Source organism: Osmerus mordax, chromosome 11 (genome assembly GCF_038355195.1).
Source record: "Osmerus mordax isolate fOsmMor3 chromosome 11, fOsmMor3.pri, whole genome shotgun sequence".
In the NCBI taxonomy this organism is placed as follows: Eukaryota; Metazoa; Chordata; class Actinopteri; order Osmeriformes; family Osmeridae; genus Osmerus; species Osmerus mordax.
Window position 1 is genome coordinate 14,228,911 of NC_090060.1, and position 17,061 is coordinate 14,245,971.

Sequence of the window (17,061 nt, forward strand, 5' to 3'; positions counted from 1 at the left end):
AGGTGGCTTGGAACAGACATTTATTCTGAAATTCAAGTTTCTTAATGGAGGGGTACTCAGTAAGTCATCTTGAGTTTCAAACAATGGACTTTGATTCCTTACTCTGGCAGTAACTAGCCGAACTATTTTGTATGCAGAACACGATGACAAGCATGTAGTGCATTTTGAAATGTACGTTTTTTTTCTTTATTCAGTGTGATTCCCAAGGTCAGATGTTACACTGTACCATGCAAAATGTTATCTGGAAAAGAATGCAGGCTATGTTGAAGATTGTGATACATTGTGATAAGGCTTTAGATTCACATGCTACAGTAACTGTACTTAGGATAACATTTATGTCTACCAAATCCTAAGAGCTAATAACTACAGTTTTTTGTCATATGTATTGGTATTATTCTGAATTCACAGGTTCCAACCTGTCCTTTACCGTATAAGATGACTTTGTGAAAGAGTATGTCAGTGGCATAATGAAGCTGTATAGTACTAAATAAGAATGCACACTTGTCCTCAATTCCTCTCTAGCCTTTCTGGGATGACTCCACCAACCAGTCATTATTGAAAATGACTTTATGTAAAAAAAAATCCTGATGTATCATGATGTCTTTCTCCACAGCCTTACTCTTCACAGCCAGCAGCACGAGTTGTTGTGATTGTGTCGGCCCAGGGTATCCTGTAGTGGGATCATGGCAGCCTTTGGAGAGATGAAATGTCCCTGAGTGGAGTTGGGCTTGTTCGGCCTATGTATCTGGTGTCTCACATTCTGCTGAGTCAGGCAGCTGTGTAGAACCCAGTCAGCACCACTCCGTGTGGCCGTGGGCCAGTGATTTACAGGGGAGCGGCAATGCTAGTAGCTAATGGCTGAGCTGATGTATCTACTACCGCTTTCGATGCCAGACATTTCCATGGTGATTAGTGGGACACTCTAAAGGAAGAGACAAAACTACCCCAGTATCAATGGCTAAGAGCTTCTTCTTGGAGGTGCAGGACGGGGAAATGTGGAGATAGGAAGTCCTGTTTGGCCTTCCTCTGAATGTCATGGTTGTGAGGATGTGCCAGAAGCAGGGGTAAACGCTGGACGTGGGAATGGGGGCAGGCCGCACGACAAGTGTCTAAGGGAGGCATTTGAGTCAACTGTCTGCATTTCTTCAGTTAATTTACAGTATATGGTGATGTTGATGGACGTGAGTTCCTGATACCATTTACTACCGGGGGTGAGGGGGGTGAAGGATTCAGCCAATTCTTTCGTCCGGCGATTACTCCCCCAGGTCATTACAATGGAATGGACTGAGAGTGAGATGCAGCTAAGAGTGGGTTAATGCCTGAATGCTTCTTTCTAACGGTTGACTCTCCTCTTCTCGCCCCCTCCCTCTCCCTCCCTCTCTCTTCCTCTCCCTCGTCAGTCGGCTGTTGCAGCAAGGCAGTGTCATGGAGGCTGGCTGTGGGGTTGCCGCGGTGATCGGGAATGCTGTCTCAGGACTCCAGGGAGAACCAGGAAGTGGTGACGTCCTTGAAGGGTGAGTTAGTCTCTTACGGCTAGCGCGTCAGCTGATCAGGACATTGCAGATGCTCATGATTATACTGTACCTGCATATGCAGGGTCTGTTGTGTGTGTGTGCGTATGTGATTGTGTGAGGTAATTTGTGAGTGGGAATGATGTGGGCGAATGTTAGCGTAAAGCAGGAATATCAAATCGAACAGTCCTCATCATATCTAAACTGTATTAAGGCCCCAGGATGATTGAGCTCTCCCACCTAGATCTACAGGATCCCTTCTCTAGTGTGGCAGTATTGCCATCCTTATCTGGTGATCTCAGAGGACAACTATGAGGCTGAATCACTGCATCACATGGCCTTTGTGACTGTGACCGGGAGGACAAATCTGAGGCCACCTCTCCTTCTCATTGTCCCTGATATAAGTTAGACTGAATGGATCGCTCTCTCTGTCTGCCACCCCCACCCGCCCTCTCTCTCTGTCTCTCTCGCTTTCTCTCTCGCTCACTCTTTCTATATACCTCTCTCCCCCCAGCCCCGACTCATATTTCAGCTGCAGGTTTAGTCAGGTTATCCCCTGTGGGAGGCCTGCATTGGTGAATCTCTCAAAGGGAAGTCTTTGCTTACATGAACACACACAAAGGCTGTAAGTGTAGTTTTGCTCTCACCCTGTGAGATATGCTGCCGTCTTTGCCGAGTATAGACTTGGTGCATTCCTTCGTGTATTAGACACTAACTACTTAGATCAATAATTTGTTGATAACACTAACTACACAATCATCTACATAACACTGTTGCTTGGGCCAAATGTTGTCAGGGCTGTGGTGGTGCAATGTCCTGATTGGAGACCCTGAACTATGACGGGAATATGACTGCCTTTCATGTGCTCCCCCTGGTGGAGGATTTATGATTTGAAAACCCTGTATGGATGCGTGTTCACTTTCCCTCTGTCTCCTCCTCCTCTCCTTCGTTCCTCTCTCCGTCAGGACTGTGGTACCCTGTCCTAGCCTGGGTGAAGGCTTGCCCCCCCTGGAGGGGAACAGAGACTCTGATGTTCCAGCAGAGAAGCACCCTTCAGAGACATCCCCATCCACGGTACTAATGAACACGGTCCTTAGTGTCTGGGGTTGATTTGAGTATCGACATGGTTTGTGGTTCTCCTTCTGCTAGTGTGGTTCAGGTCTGATTCCGTTTTGTCGAATAGCATATGACACACGCGGCCCAGGCGAGGAGTGATGAGGTCACAGAGCGTCCTGCCGAGCCCCCCCTGCGTTCCTGCGTCAGCACGGCCAGCATGAAGGTCAAGAACATGAAGAAGTAGGTGTTCCCACGGCAACGTGCTATTATGGGCTGTAAACCAGGGCTGTAAACCAGGGCAATAAAATGAAAGGACTGTAAAATGAATGATGGGCGAGGCAAAGGCAGACTAGTCATTTAGTGCTATCTCTTCCGTGTATGCCTTGCCGTTTTTCCTACCATTCTGTGTTCCCTCTCTGTCTATCGCTGCTTTTGCTCTACATCTCTCTTTGTGGACCTTCCATCCATCTCAGACTCTTAACCAGGTTTCTTTCCCTTTATTTCAGTTTTTATTTCTCTCCTTTTCTCCCTTCTCTCTCTCTCTCTCTCTCTCTCTCTCTCTCTCTCTCTCTCTCTCTCTCTCTCTCTCTCTCTCTCTCTCTCTCTCTCTCTCTGTCTCTCTGTCTCTCTCTCTCTGTGTACTTTCTCCCTTTCTCAGTATATTAGCCATTAGAATACTGATGAAGCAGCTAGCTTACTGACTTTTTGTATTTATGTTCAGGCTGACGTTTCCCAGAGGGCACTTTCCCAGGCTGGCAGAGTGTGCCCACTTTCACTATGAAACTGTTGACTTTGGCAGTGTGCAGGTGAGGACACTCATGCATTCAGTCATCCATTCATCTAGACATTCTATGGAGAACAGGAGTTATTGTTCCTGGCTGAGCTATGTTTGGGTAATTGTCTTTGGCGTACGTTCATGTATTACTTAGTAGATTTGTTTGTCAAATTACTAAGTTTAATAATGGAACGCAGGAATAGAATGAGCAGTATGTTGCAATGCTTTCCTGGCCTCCAGCTCTTAAACAATCACGTTTTTAGCTGACATTTGAGTCGAGCACTCAAACACCAATTGATATGTAACACTGCGCTGTTATAAAATCCTACTCTGTGGATATTTCACGGAATTCTAAACGCTGTTTAGAATGATATTTTCCTCTTTAATTATGTGGCCTCGTCCTGTGTTTGTGCTAATCCACTAAATAGCATCCATGCTACCCTAATCCTGTCAGATTAAACCTGGATCCACAGTCTTAGTTGGATTAGCATTCTGGCCACCAGGGAAAGAGCTTTCACTGGTGTTCCTGGACAGTCCACCCGCAGGAGCCTCCATAACTGGCCTTGTGCTCTTTCCAGACATTTGGATTGTAGATGTTGGTAGGCACCAGAAGGGGGCAGAAGAGAATTTTTTGTACCTTACTGAAAGGGACAAATGTAACTAGACAGATGCTTTATGCCCTCCGGTGATGCTCTGATACAAAGCCAAGGATTTGTACTTTTGGTAAAAGGAAAAAAAGCTTGAACTAAGGTTATTTGAGGCCTAAAAGGTCGCGTTTGTGTAAATGCCGTTTTTCCTCAGCCAATGCATGGTCCATCAGGACAGGAGTTTGACTAAGAGTAAGAGTTTGTTTGCCGTGGAGATAATGAGATGCAGTCAAGCGGAAGACTTGACTCAGTCATTTGTGAAAGTGGCATTTTCCCGCCTGGTTAACTTCAATGTAATTCTGTTTGCAAGCCAGCAGAGAGCAGCAGTAAATCTATACCTCACCCCCTGCTCATTGGTCCATCCAGTCAGGGGAGTTTCACATGCTATGACATACACTGCTGCAGGCTTGTACATGTATATTTCCGTGTAGTATGTGTTAGAGCTGATGGGCAGTGTTCCATTGCTTCAATAGGATTTTGTGGCCTAGCCTCGACAGAACAAGCTCCTTTGGTCGTGTGTCTGCAACAGCACAGCAGTCTCTGTGACCTTGAGAGGGAAGATGAGCTAGACCTGAGAGAAAAATATCACTCCAGGGAGAAGCCAGCCATGCCTGACATTGACACTTATAGAACATAGTGTTCACACACACTGACACACACACACAATTATAGAGAGCTTTCCAGTATCTTCTGAAATTCTGTATACATTAGGATCAGTTACTGTAATAGTGTTGTGATGTGATCACTTGACCTCTCCCAGAGAGGAAATGTGCCCACTGTGTGTGTGTCTTTGTCATTGTGGTTCCTCTCATCATGACTCACATGCTCCTCATAGTACACACACAAAGGACCAGCATAGAGAGAATATCATGTCTCCTGCAACCTCCCTTCTCTCTCATACACACACACACACACACCACACAGACTCTGATCTTGTTGCAGATTAGCTACATTCTCTTAAAGGGCACTATTTCAAATGTAAATGGTGTCTCCTCCAGTTAGGCTCCTGCGAGTGTGTGCCCGTGCTGCTTTGTCCCTTATACCGACAAGCTGCTGTAGTCACCCGAGAATGAAGGAAGGTAGAGAGAGAGAGGGAGGGAGGGAGGGAGGGGGAGTTGGGGAGTGAAGGAGGACGAGATGGAGATATGAGAGAGAGAGAGAGATAGAGAGAGAGAGAGAGAGAGAAGGAGGGGCAATGGAGGGAAATAGAATCAGCGGAAGCTTCTATTTATATTTGTTCTGCTTCCTCACCGTAATAACAGTCCAGAGGATGCATAATGTGGAGTCTATAGCTGCTGCAAACACCCGACACAGAGTTTTATTACCTGGAGCTCAATGGAAGGCAAGCGGAGCCTGTTCAACTGCTGCAGAAGACACATGTAGGGGCAACTCTCTCTCTCTCCTCTCGACGCTAAGCCCAGCTACCAGAGGTGGGCAGGGATCTGCTTAGTGAGCTGCGCCTGGAGAGCCAGGACTGAACCCCCTCTCCAGCTGTGAGTCTGTGGAAGGGGTAGCACAGGATCGAGGGTGTGAGGACTGGCAGGTATCTGCAGTGTGTAGTGATGCTGTGCCTTGTTCATTTGTTCTTTTTTTAAGTTCTCGTATGTATTGAGTCGTTTATGGGCGCCAGCATGTTTTTATCTGGTTGAGTTGTTGCTCTGTGTGTTTCAGTTCGAGCTGTTCTGGGGAAATGTAATAAGAGTTGTTGGGTACCATATGGTTTAATGCAGACAGATGGAGACTTTGAGACAGATGGAAACGGACGAGAGATTCTGCACTACTGACAGTGCTGTGAGGCTTAAGCAGTAGTCAAGTCACTATTCTCCGTTGTTCAAACCACCAGACTATATTAGTTCTGGTCTTGTTTTTTCCCCCTAACAGGCCACCCACAAGCGACATGGTCTCCATTGCTTCTTAGGCTAATCTTCTTGTTGTCCAGAGATTCTTTCTCTCTCTCTCTCTACTAAAGTAAACCCAGCGTAAATCTCTTATCTTAATGACATGCAGGATGCTGGGATCTTCCTAAGATCATGTCTCCAGGAACTCACAGCTCTTAACTCTATGCATGTCTATGGAAGAGCTCTTGGTTTGCAGTGCTAGTAAGCACTGGTGGATAAATTGGGTCACTTTCGTTGCATCTGTATCTAGATTAGCGGTTAATAGTTATAAATAGCATGAACCTCCCTTGCCTTGCAGGCCTTTGAAGTGTGATGTTTCCATGTCAGTTTTTTCGCCCCAAATGTTTTTGGGAGGCTTTGATCTCATCCCTTATGCTGAAGTTTACAGTGTCCAGGGATGGGGGATATGGAAAGGAGGAGGTACCAAAAACAACCCAGCGCCCAGGGGGTTCATCTCAGTACCTTATCTATTATACATTTTCCACTGCAGGATTTTCAGGGGGTGAAAACAGAATCTTCATCACGCCAACTTGCAGAGTCACAGTGTGGAAAGTGCCTACCCTCACCCGCCTTCACTCCCTATCAGGTCCATCTCATGGCAGTGTCCACAACGTTTTAGCCCGCTGGAACCTAGCTGAGCTAAAGAAGGAATTGCAGATGTGAAAAAGAACATTCTGAACACGAACAAGGTTTTTACGATTTCATGGACAGGCGAGGTGTACGTCATGTTCTCTGTGTACGCTACAGTAGGTTCAACGCAGAGAGAGGTTGCTGTGTGTTGTACTCATCCATTATTGAAGACGAGCCTAATCTCTTCCTGTTGTACCTCCTCCTCTAGCTGTCCTTTGCAGAAGAGCAGAGTGAGGGGCAGAAGAGTGGTCTAGACTCCAAGGAGCTGCACTTCCTGGTCCAGATAGGCTGCCAGGTACAGTATAGGACAGTACAGGATGCCTAACACCATGGAAGCTTCTGGAGCATGTGAAATAGATGTTCCTACTGTTTTCTTAAATCCAGTCTAAAGGGCCTCTCTCCCTCTTTCTCTTCTTCTCGCCTCTTTCTCTTTTTTCCGTTTCTCAGAGCCGGAGCTGGCTGGTGAAGCGTTCTTATGAGGACTTCCGCGTTTTGGATAAACATCTTCACCTGTGCATCTATGATCGCCGTTTCTCCCAGCTCTCCGAACTGCCTCGCCTGGACACACTGAAGGACACAGGAGAGGTACCACATCGGATATCCCGCCACTGTTATGATCCAAAACATCCTCATATAGTACTATCAGCGGTCCCTTATCTGGCTCTGTGATGTTGTTTCTGTCTGGACTGGCTGTGTGACTCTCAGACAGAGACCCAGATGCTGTCAGCTTACCTGGCCCGTCTCTCTGTCATTGCCGACAACAAGATCAACTGTGGGCCGGTTCTCACATGGATGGAGGTACGTGATCCTGTCCTCTCGTTCTTCCACTTGCCTCTACCTGGCTCTCTTAACCCGGTGGTCACTCTGTTTACAGAGACCACAGTACCACTCGCTAACCTCTGTAAACTGTGCTGTTTTCGCTGCTACCAAACTGTGTCTTGTGTCCCCAGATCGACAACAAGGGGAATCATCTGCTGGTGGCTGAAGAAGCCTCCATCAATGTCCCGGCCATCGCTGCTGCCCACGTCACCAAGCGCTACACTGCCCAGGCCACTGACGAGCTGACCTTTGAGGTGACCTCTCTAGGAATCTGGGGATTATCGCACAGCGGATTATGGGCATTAGGGAATGCTTTAAGCTCAATTTCATCTCTTTATCTATCCCAATCTTATGATCGGCTGTCGAAATCCCAAATACAAATCCAGGAATATAGATAAAAATAACATTTATTTTCTCTCATTTTGAAGTGTGTAAAAAGCACAGTATTTTTTTTCTTCTCCTACTTAAAATGGTGTGTTTGCTGTTTCTCTGTATTTTGCGTTATCTAGGTCGGAGACATTGTGTCTGTCATCGACATGCCTCCTAAAGAAGACACAGGCTGGTGGAGAGGGAAACATGGCTTTCAGGTAAAACTACTTCCATGGGTGTATCACTTAAATGTGCCCTCACTCTAGTGACCTATATTTTGCATCCCACGCCCCAGTGCAGGCTTACTATCACTTCCTGGCCCTCAGATCATATCTGTAGCACAACTAATAGAATTACTCTCCATTTCTGTCTTTTTCCCTCTCTTTTTCTGCAGGTTGGATTCTTCCCCTGTGACTGTGTGGAGCTGATAAGTGAAAAGATCCCCCCCTGTGTCTCCAGCTCTGTGCCTAAACCAGGTAGGGGGCTGCTGTCCTCCATCTCTGAACACCGAGCTCCACTTTGCTCTGCTCCTCGTCAATAATGGATGACCAACTCTCTCTGCGACTGAAGCGTGTAATGCCAAAGTGTGTGTGTGTGCGTCCCCTTTAGTGTGCAAGAAGCACGGGAAGCTGGTCACGTTCCTGAGGACCTTCATGAAGTCTCGCCCTCCCCCTCAGAAGCTGAGGCAGCGTGGCATACTCAGGGAGAGGGTGTTTGGCTGTGACCTGGGGGAACACCTCCTCAACTCGGGTCATGAGGGTCAGTCTCTCACCCTGCAGTGCAGCTACTCAAATCACATTACATTTTTACATTTAGTCATTTAGCAGACGCTCTTATCCAGAGCGACTTACAGTAAGTACAGGGACATTCCCCCCCGAGGCAAGCAGGGTGAAGTGCCTTGCCCAAGGACACAACGTCAGTTGGCATGACCGGGAATCGAACTGGCAACCTTCGGATTACTAGCCCGATTCCCTCACCACTCAGCCACTACTCAAGCTACTCTTTCCGTTAACCTTCCTGCTGCTGTGGAGGGACCGGTGTTCGCTGCTGTCTTTGACGGCCTGGTCTCCTTCAGTTCCCCAGGTGATAAGGAGCTGTACAGAGTTCATAGAGAAGCATGGGGTGGTCGATGGGATGTATCGCCTCTCTGGAATCTCCTCCAACATCCAGAAACTGAGGTGAGTTTCCACCAGTCTAGTAGTCAGCTCCAGTATACAGTCCATAAGTTATGTGTAAAGTGTTTGAGTATCAAAGAAGGCTGATGGAACGGAACGTGATGTTTTCATCTCTTTCTTTCGTTTTTTCTTCCTCCAGACATGAGTTTGACTCGGAGCAGATACCTGACCTGACCAGGGATGTGTTCAAGCAGGACATCCACTCTGTGGGCTCCCTCTGCAAGCTGTACTTCAGAGAGCTACCCAATCCGCTCCTCACCTACCAGCTCTACGAGAGATTCTCAGTAAGCAGCAGGTCCCTCGCAGCAGGCTGGGCTTCTGGATAAACATGAACCAGCTGCTGGATGTACTGTATGCTGAATGACCCAGTTAGCTCTGGATAAACCATGAGAGAAAAGGGGTGTTCACACTGGAAACTGGTGACCCAAATTCGGCATCGAAATAAGCCGTCTAAGAACAAGTGAGAAAGCTTCCCCTCGGAGAGCAGCAGAAGGTTTTCAGCACACCAGGGGTTCAGTGAAGATAGCTGTTAAAAGGGGGAACGACAGTAGAGGAGAGAGCGGTCCCCTCTCTCTCGCTATCAGTCTCGCTCAGCGACCTCCTTTTGTTTTTTCGTCTCCACAGGAAGCCGTGTCTGCAGCCACCGATGAGGAGAGGCTGGTCAAAATCCACAACGTCATCCAGCAGCTTCCCCCTCCCCACTACAGGTCAGTGAGCCGACTCACTGCTCACCCTAATGGACAAAACTGGCATTGCTCCACATACGAATTCCATCTGCAGTCCCGCATTAGGAAATGGGATCCAACTCGATGAGTGTTAGACTGTGGTGGTGTGATGCCACCTGCTGGTCATTCCTCTGAGCTGTTCCTGTACAGTCTGATCCTTAGTAACGTCTGTTCCACAGGACCCTGGAGTTCCTCATGAGACATCTGTCCCATCTGGCCACGTTCAGCCCCGTCACCAACATGCACACCAAAAACCTGGCCATCGTCTGGGCACCTAACCTGCTCAGGTAATTATGTCAACTTAACTAAACTAAAACTATTAAGAAGTATATATTTGTCATTTAATTTACCAGTAAGGTATGTTAAGAACATGTTGTCATGTTCTTGTCATGTTATTTCAGACCAATTTATGTTGTTATTCTACTGTGTGAATGTCTCTCTGAGTGATAGTTTGTTGTCCATCGTATCTGAAGACGTATCCGACATCTGACTTATTGGAGAGTTTCGATGTAGCCTTTCGAGAGTCCTGTGTGTTCTGGTGTAGTGGTGAACTGGGGCATGTCCCAGCAGGCATCCTGCAGAAAGTAGGCCATGCTGTATCTGGATCTGTGTCCCAGGTCCAGGCAGATCGAGTCGGCCTGTTTCAGCGGGACAGCTGCCTTCATGGAGGTGCGGATCCAGTCTGTGGTGGTGGAGTTCATCCTCAACAACACCGAGGCGCTCTTCAGCCCCAAACTCAACTCTGTAATACGGGACAATGCAGGTAGGGCAGCCCTCCTTACACTTCTGAGAGGAAAATAAAGGCTTGTTGTTAGGGGGGGAGGTCATGTACGGCGGTGCACTATGAATTCAAACATTCTTGCTCATATTTCCACCTCCAGGCAACAACACTCTCTCCAGGCCCAAGTCTTTGATGGTGAGCTCACCGTCCACCAAGTTGCTGTCCTTGGAGGAGGCCCAGGCTCGTACCCAGTCCCAGCTGGGTTCCCCAGTCACCACCCCCTGCCTGGCCCACAGCGACTACATCGAGGTGGGGGAGGGGCCAGGGGCTCTGCAAGGCAGGTTCCACACCGTCATTGACCTGCCCATGGAAAGGTAGGTTTCCAGCTCGCAGTGACAGACAAACGGTTGTAGAGACGTTGCTCCGGTTGTGCCTGTCGTAGGGATAGTGCCCGCACAGTGACGGTGTGTCATGTTGTGTCTGCAGCAAGCGCACTCAGGGAAAAGGGAAGAAGTCTCCTGTGGGGAATTGGCTGTCCTTCTTCCACCTGGGCAAGTCGTCCTCCGTGACCAAGCGCAAGTTGAAGAGGCACCCCAGCGAGCCCAATGAGATCAAGAGCATCGCCCTGCCAGGTCAGACCACCACCAGCAGGGCTGCCTTCCCCCCAGACCTCCACCTCCAGCACTCAACCTGCTCCCAAAAATAGCTCCAATCAGGGCCGTGCAAATGAACCATGAAAATGTGTCGGTTAAGGTGCCTTTTACGCTGCATCTAGGGTTCTCATGAAATCTTTCTCTTAAATGATGCACCCTTGTTCAGGTGGAAGAGGAGATGGAGGAACACTGAGGTCTGCTAAAAGTGAAGAATCTCTCACCTCTTTGCACAATGTGGAAGGTACGATAATTGCGTGTGTATACTGTGTATATACTGTATAGTTTTTAGATATACTGATTGTCTAGTGTGAACGTACTGATTATTTAGCAGTACTGACTAACTGCACATTTAGCTGTACATGTTTCTCTGTTTGCTTGACAGTAAGATCACCACCTTTCAATGATAGCAACTGTGTCTCTGTGTTTGTCCCAGGTGAGTCTCAGATGTACCAGCCCTCTCGCCCTCGCTCCACCAGCGACGCCCTCTCCGCCGCCTTCAAGGATGACCTGCGGCATGCCCGGGCCAAAGGCGATCTCCATAGCAACCAGACCAAGGAGGCACAGAACAGCGCTGACACCGTCAGTGGCCCAGCATGCGCCTCTCTTCGGCATCAAGAAGATGAGCTTGACCTCTTCCCTCCTGACCCCGGCATGTCCTCCCTGGACTTTGACCCCATGTCCTTCCAGTGCAGCCCGCCCGCCGCGTTTCCCGGCCCACAGCGGAAGGAAAGCGTCAGATGGAGAAGGAGTGCGGGGGCTTCCAGCGAATCAGAGCACATCTCATCCGCCAACAACGCCATCAGCAGCTGCCAGTCCCCTGATGTCACTCCCGTCCGTGTGAGAGGGGGGGACAAAGCCCCGCGTCCTCTCTCCCCCAAACTCAGACGGAAGTCCTCCAAATCCCCCGTCGTCGTCGAGGCAGATGTGCGGGTCGGACAGCCAAGGAGCTGCCACGGTGCCGCCTCCCCCTCTCCCCCGCCTGTCCCCTCCACCTCCCCCCCACGGGAGCTCCATCATGCTGCAGGGAGGGCGGGGAGAGAGCCCAGCCCCCCCAGCACCGTCAGCCAGGTCTCTGCTCTCACTGACAACAGCCAGGCTGCACAGAACCTGCCAGAACCAGGTCAGTCGCATAATACACCATACGCATTTCATGATCATCTAGAAAACTTGTGCATCGTGGTAATACATTGTACTTTTAAATAATTTTTTTTAGAGGTTGATAAGAATCGATCTACCTTTAAGCTAGTTTCTTATCAAAGCCTCTGTGTTTTGTCTCATCATGTCTTATCATAGCATTGTTTGTCCTGTCATACTGTAGAGTTGTTTGTCTTATCCCCCCCCAGGAGATAGACTTGTGAGTTCAGTGTCTGTCCTTCCTCCTCACCCTCCGATGACGAGTGCCGCCCGCCAGCTGGCCCTGGCCCTCGCAGAGTCTGCCCAGAAGGCCAGCAGCCGGAGCTCCACCAGGAGGAGCGCCCAGACCCAGACACCCAGCTACTCTCCCCAGAGACAGGAGCCTCCGCTCAGGCAGGACAGAACGCCTCGACCCTCTGTCCTCCACCTCCGTGCCCAGCCTCAGGATTTCACCGAACCACCGATCTCGCCAGCTGCTCCACTGTTAGCTTCGCCTAGCGTTCATACAGACGGCCACAGCTGCTTTATCCCTGCACATGGTTTGCCTATTCACCTCAGCCCAGAGACAATACAGGACCCTGAGGGAAACTTCACTTCTCCTGTGAGTCCAGTCCCGTCCGCAGGCCTGGAGGGGCCAGAGAGGGGCCAGAGAGAGGCCAGAGAGAGGCCTCTAGGGGCTGTGGGGCCTGTTCAGCCTCAAATGGCGCCCATCTACCACAGTCCCTCGGGGTCGGCTCCCGCCCCTCAGCCGGTCTGCTCCATTCCGAGCCCCTCCCACCCTGACTTTGTCACAGCCTTTAACTACCGCACAGTCCTATCCGAGGCCTCCATGCCGAAATCCTTGGAGGAGGTTCTTCCACGTCCCTCTCAGCCTCCCTCTGCCCTCCGCTACAGCCCTGAGGAGGAGAGGGCTCTGGAGCTGGCCGAGGCCGAGGCCTACAGACACTACCGGGTCCACAACGCAGGAGTACCTCACTACCCCCGACCTGACAACCTGCCTCTCCACCTGGCTGGGCCCCAGGGCGTGTACAGCACTCTGGGTCTGCGAGACCGCCAACACCCCTCCTCCCCTCAGTACCGAGCCCCCCCCCGGAGCGAGCTGTCCCCCAGTGGTCTGCATAGACCGCTGGGCCAGTGGCAGAGGCCGGAGGATCGAGCTGTAGGCTACCCAGCCATCCGCAGGGCGCGCTCCTTCCACGCTCCACAGCTCAGCCGCGTCCAGCTGGCTGAGGCTGAGGTCGTGCCCCCAGATACCATGTTCTACGTCCAGGAAAAGCCATACCCGTGGCTCGTCCAGTCAGACCTCCCTCCGGTCCAGCCCTACTTTGAGAATGGCCGTGTCCAGTACCGTTACAGCCCATACGCAGACGTCAGCCCTCCGGAGGAGTCATACTACTATGTGGACCCTTACCGGACCAATCGGATCAGACACAGCCAGTCCTACACCATGCGCTCCACTAGAGACAGTGCACCTCCTGGGTACTATCCGTATCCTTCTCACCTGGTCTCTCCTGTAGACAGGAAGGTCCTAATGGAGAGCAGAGATACAGTCATCTATGAGGCCCGCCAACCTGAAGGCTTTGATAGACTAGTCTATCAGCCAATCAGAGCGGAGAACCGAGCCAGGCAGAGGTCTCAGGGCCCTATCATGTCCCCCTACGAGAAGCTGGACCCTCCCCTCCCCCAGAGAGAATACAGGGGCAGAGAGATCATGCACACCAGAAGCAGGTCAGATCCAGGGAATGCCTGCCTCCTCTCCATCGACAGGGTAGACAGCCAGCAGGACACGAGGGCTACGTCCCAGAACCCTCCAGGACACCAGGTGGCCGAGCCAGATGTCACCAGACACCAGAGAGCTAACTGGCCCAGTGAGGAGCCAACCCAGCCCAGGAGAGAGAGTGTCTCCAGGAGAAGCCAGTCCAGACAGGGCCCCTCCCAGCCCCAGAGAAGCCAACCGCAGCTACGCAAGGTCCCCTCGCTGCAAGAGAGGAGCTGCTCCAACCTGAGGAGCTTGGAGCCGGGAGGGAGGAGCCAGAGCCGGGGGCGGGAGCAGGAGCGGGTGATGATGGGCAACGCTGTCAACAGCTACTCCCACTCAGCCAGGCCAAAGCCCGCCGCTCCCAGGAGACCGGGGCGTTCCCAGAGCATCAAGGAGCCCCGTCATTTCCCCCACCACCACCACGCCACATCCCCTCTGGAACCAGACCTCCCTGGCTCCTTCTCCACCCAGCCCAACAGAAGAACTCAAAGCACCAAATCTAGACCAACACACTACGACAACCTGGAGGGGTTTTACCCAGCTTCCCGGGCCAAAGCCCCCAGGCCTGGTAAAGTCCTGGCCGGCCCATTCCCTGCCCATGGTTGCATGTCTCCTCACAGCCACAGACTGCTGTCGAAAGCCTTGGGCCATGGAGCTTTTCCACACTCTGGCCTGAGACCAGAAGCGGGGGTCTATGCCGAGTGATTGACCTGGCTCATCTCATCCTCGCTCTGTTTGTGCCAGAGCAGACCGCTTTGTTTTCATACCTCACTAGATTGCCGGGATATATATATATATATAGAGGGTGAAATGAAAATCTCATAAGCTGTTAAAAAGACCACAGAGAAGTGGCACTGATTAGTGATTTGCTCAGCTGGTGTTATTTATATTGAGTATGGATGAATGGCTGTCATGTTTTGTGAGTATGTGTCCAAATGTCTTGGGGTACAGGGACAGGATGGTGGATTGTCATTTGACAGTGAGTTAACATGATCTAACCCAGAGCAAATGCCCTTTTAATGTACCTTATTGTTAATGTTAAAGCAATAATATTCTTAGCCAGAGTGTCTACCAATATTTATTATTGCTAATGTATTTGATTAGATTATTTTTAAAGGTTACTTTTAAAACATGCACTTTCTAAGGGGTTACAGTATCGAAGATGGATATTTAATTTAGACCTTAATAGAGCTCCTTTTTTGTTGCGTTTTTCTAACAAATTCACTAAAGATGGTGCTGGTTTAGTTAGCACGTAGGTTTTCTTTACTAAGTTCAATAGGGGATACTAAAAAACATCCACTCACACTTTTCAGTCACGCAACAAACACTCAGATTATGAATAGATAATTGACCAAGGAGAACCATGACTACTGAAGATTGTTGTATTGTTGTACTGTATATGCTTTCAATGTGAAAGGACAGATCATATAAGTGCTCTTTCCATTAAAAGGAAACCCTTTCTTTACAGCTTTGTGGTGTGTCCTATAATGCATTTCTTTGTTTTAGTTTTAACAACATCAAAACTTGATTATATGCTTTGTCTTATTGTGTTGTTTAAAGACACGAGGTAATGTTAATGTAATTACTGCTAAGACATTTTAATGTTACTTTATATTTTTTAGGGGATTGGAAAATAAAATCTTATCCTATAACAGGCAGTTGTTATTTATGTATCTTATTTTTTCTCGATTTGCTTTTAAAGTCTTGGAGATCTGAACAAAGACGTCACTTCAAAGTGACACCCATAGTCCTGTTAATAGTGACCAGTGGAGGGCACTGTAGTATCACAGGGAAATGGTCAATCATGTTTTTTCAGCAACAAAACAACAATTTAAGGTATCAAAGGACTTCTTATTATATCCGATGATGTATACAGATGCTATAGTGTTTTTGTGATGACATACACAAAGCAGTCAGAATATCCAAATATAAATTTTCTGCTGACTCGGAATCAGAAGAAACACACTTCAGTCATGTCAGGGTGCATTGTGGGACATTTCTTATGTCCCTGTTCAGCATCCACTGTCATCCTATTACAAATAAGCTGGCTATGGAACTCCCCCAGCAACCAATAACTTTCGTCCGTATATTGAGAATGTTGGAAAATTATGTAAAGATGTCTCCATCTGATTGGCCTCCATTCACAGCTGACTGGGAGCCTTGCACTCTGGCAGAAACAATTACAGGGACTTGACGGGCTGGAGAAATGTCTCCTGTCAGCTAAGTATCGCTCCCGGAGCAGCCAGCCATTGTTTATTCATCGCCCCATTGACATTCAAGGCGTGCCTTCACTGTTCTCTCTCATAACCAACAAGTTGCAATTTTTATGCATGTGAAGGTTGAAGGCAAATTATTTATGGGAGACTGGACCTGAGAAAGAGAAGGGCTTTTAGCAAAGTGTTTTGCAACAAGAGCAATCTTTTTCTGTATTGAAGGTGCTGGATCAGATCAAGATATGCATTTATTATTCAGTTTTTCTGGAGGGGAATTGTGGCCTCTGCCAGACAGCCATCTGCCCTTTGGACACTGTGATGCATTTGGGACATGCTACCTTTCAGGTTGAGGTTAAAGTCTCACTTTTCAGAGGGGACAAATTAAATGGGGAGAAAATTGCTTCATTCATGTTGAATTGTCCTTTTTTTCTCCCCCCCAAGTTTCCCATTGAAGAAAAAGGTAGAGGCTTTGGCTGAAATAAAAGGATGAGAAAAGAAAAGAAAACCTTAAAGGGTAGGAAGTCTCACCTACCTGGAGGATTATTCCGGAGCAGCTGGCCCTTTCCAGATGCAGAAATGTGCTGCGTTGTAAGAATTTTGTTGCCAGGCTGTGCCTGCTTGGTAGCGACAGAAGGTGCCAGGCAGTAGGACCCGTTCAGCGGCCAGGTGATCTGTAATGTTTGTCCCATGGCTCTGACTGTTGTCTAGGACAGACAACTGATTAGTGGCTCAGCATCCTGTTCTGCTCTAGAAGAGACTCCAGCTTATAGACACGCTGTCTTGGCCTTGAAGAGAATTGGGAGGACTAGTGAATTTGTATTGTATCCGATTGTCTATTGTCTTTGACAATTTTCTTCTACTGAGTTACTGTATGGGGCTTTTTTCTTCTTCTATTAAGCTATAAAACTCAATGCCCATCTGGCAATCACTTGACCAACAATAAAGGCTATGTGATTTAGCTAGTGAAGACCAACCT

General features: G+C 48.9%; 1 protein-coding gene across 1 annotated transcript; it reads left to right on the forward strand.

The window, feature by feature from the left end:
- The first annotated feature begins 1,405 nt into the window (after positions 1-1,405).
- Positions 1,406-15,455, forward strand: LOC136952119 (rho GTPase-activating protein 32-like). Its single transcript, XM_067246810.1, has 21 exons — positions 1,406-1,514; positions 2,477-2,585; positions 2,695-2,807; positions 3,289-3,373; positions 6,726-6,812; positions 6,965-7,102; positions 7,223-7,315; positions 7,468-7,590; positions 7,846-7,923; positions 8,100-8,181; positions 8,315-8,464; positions 8,781-8,883; positions 9,020-9,164; positions 9,505-9,587; positions 9,785-9,892; positions 10,223-10,368; positions 10,487-10,700; positions 10,813-10,958; positions 11,146-11,220; positions 11,413-12,099; positions 12,323-15,455. The coding sequence occupies exons 1-21, from the start codon at positions 1,426-1,428 to the stop codon at positions 14,575-14,577; spliced, it is 5,109 nt and encodes a 1,702-aa protein (XP_067102911.1). The 5' UTR covers positions 1,406-1,425; the 3' UTR covers positions 14,578-15,455.
- Positions 15,456-17,061: the final 1,606 nt, after the last annotated feature.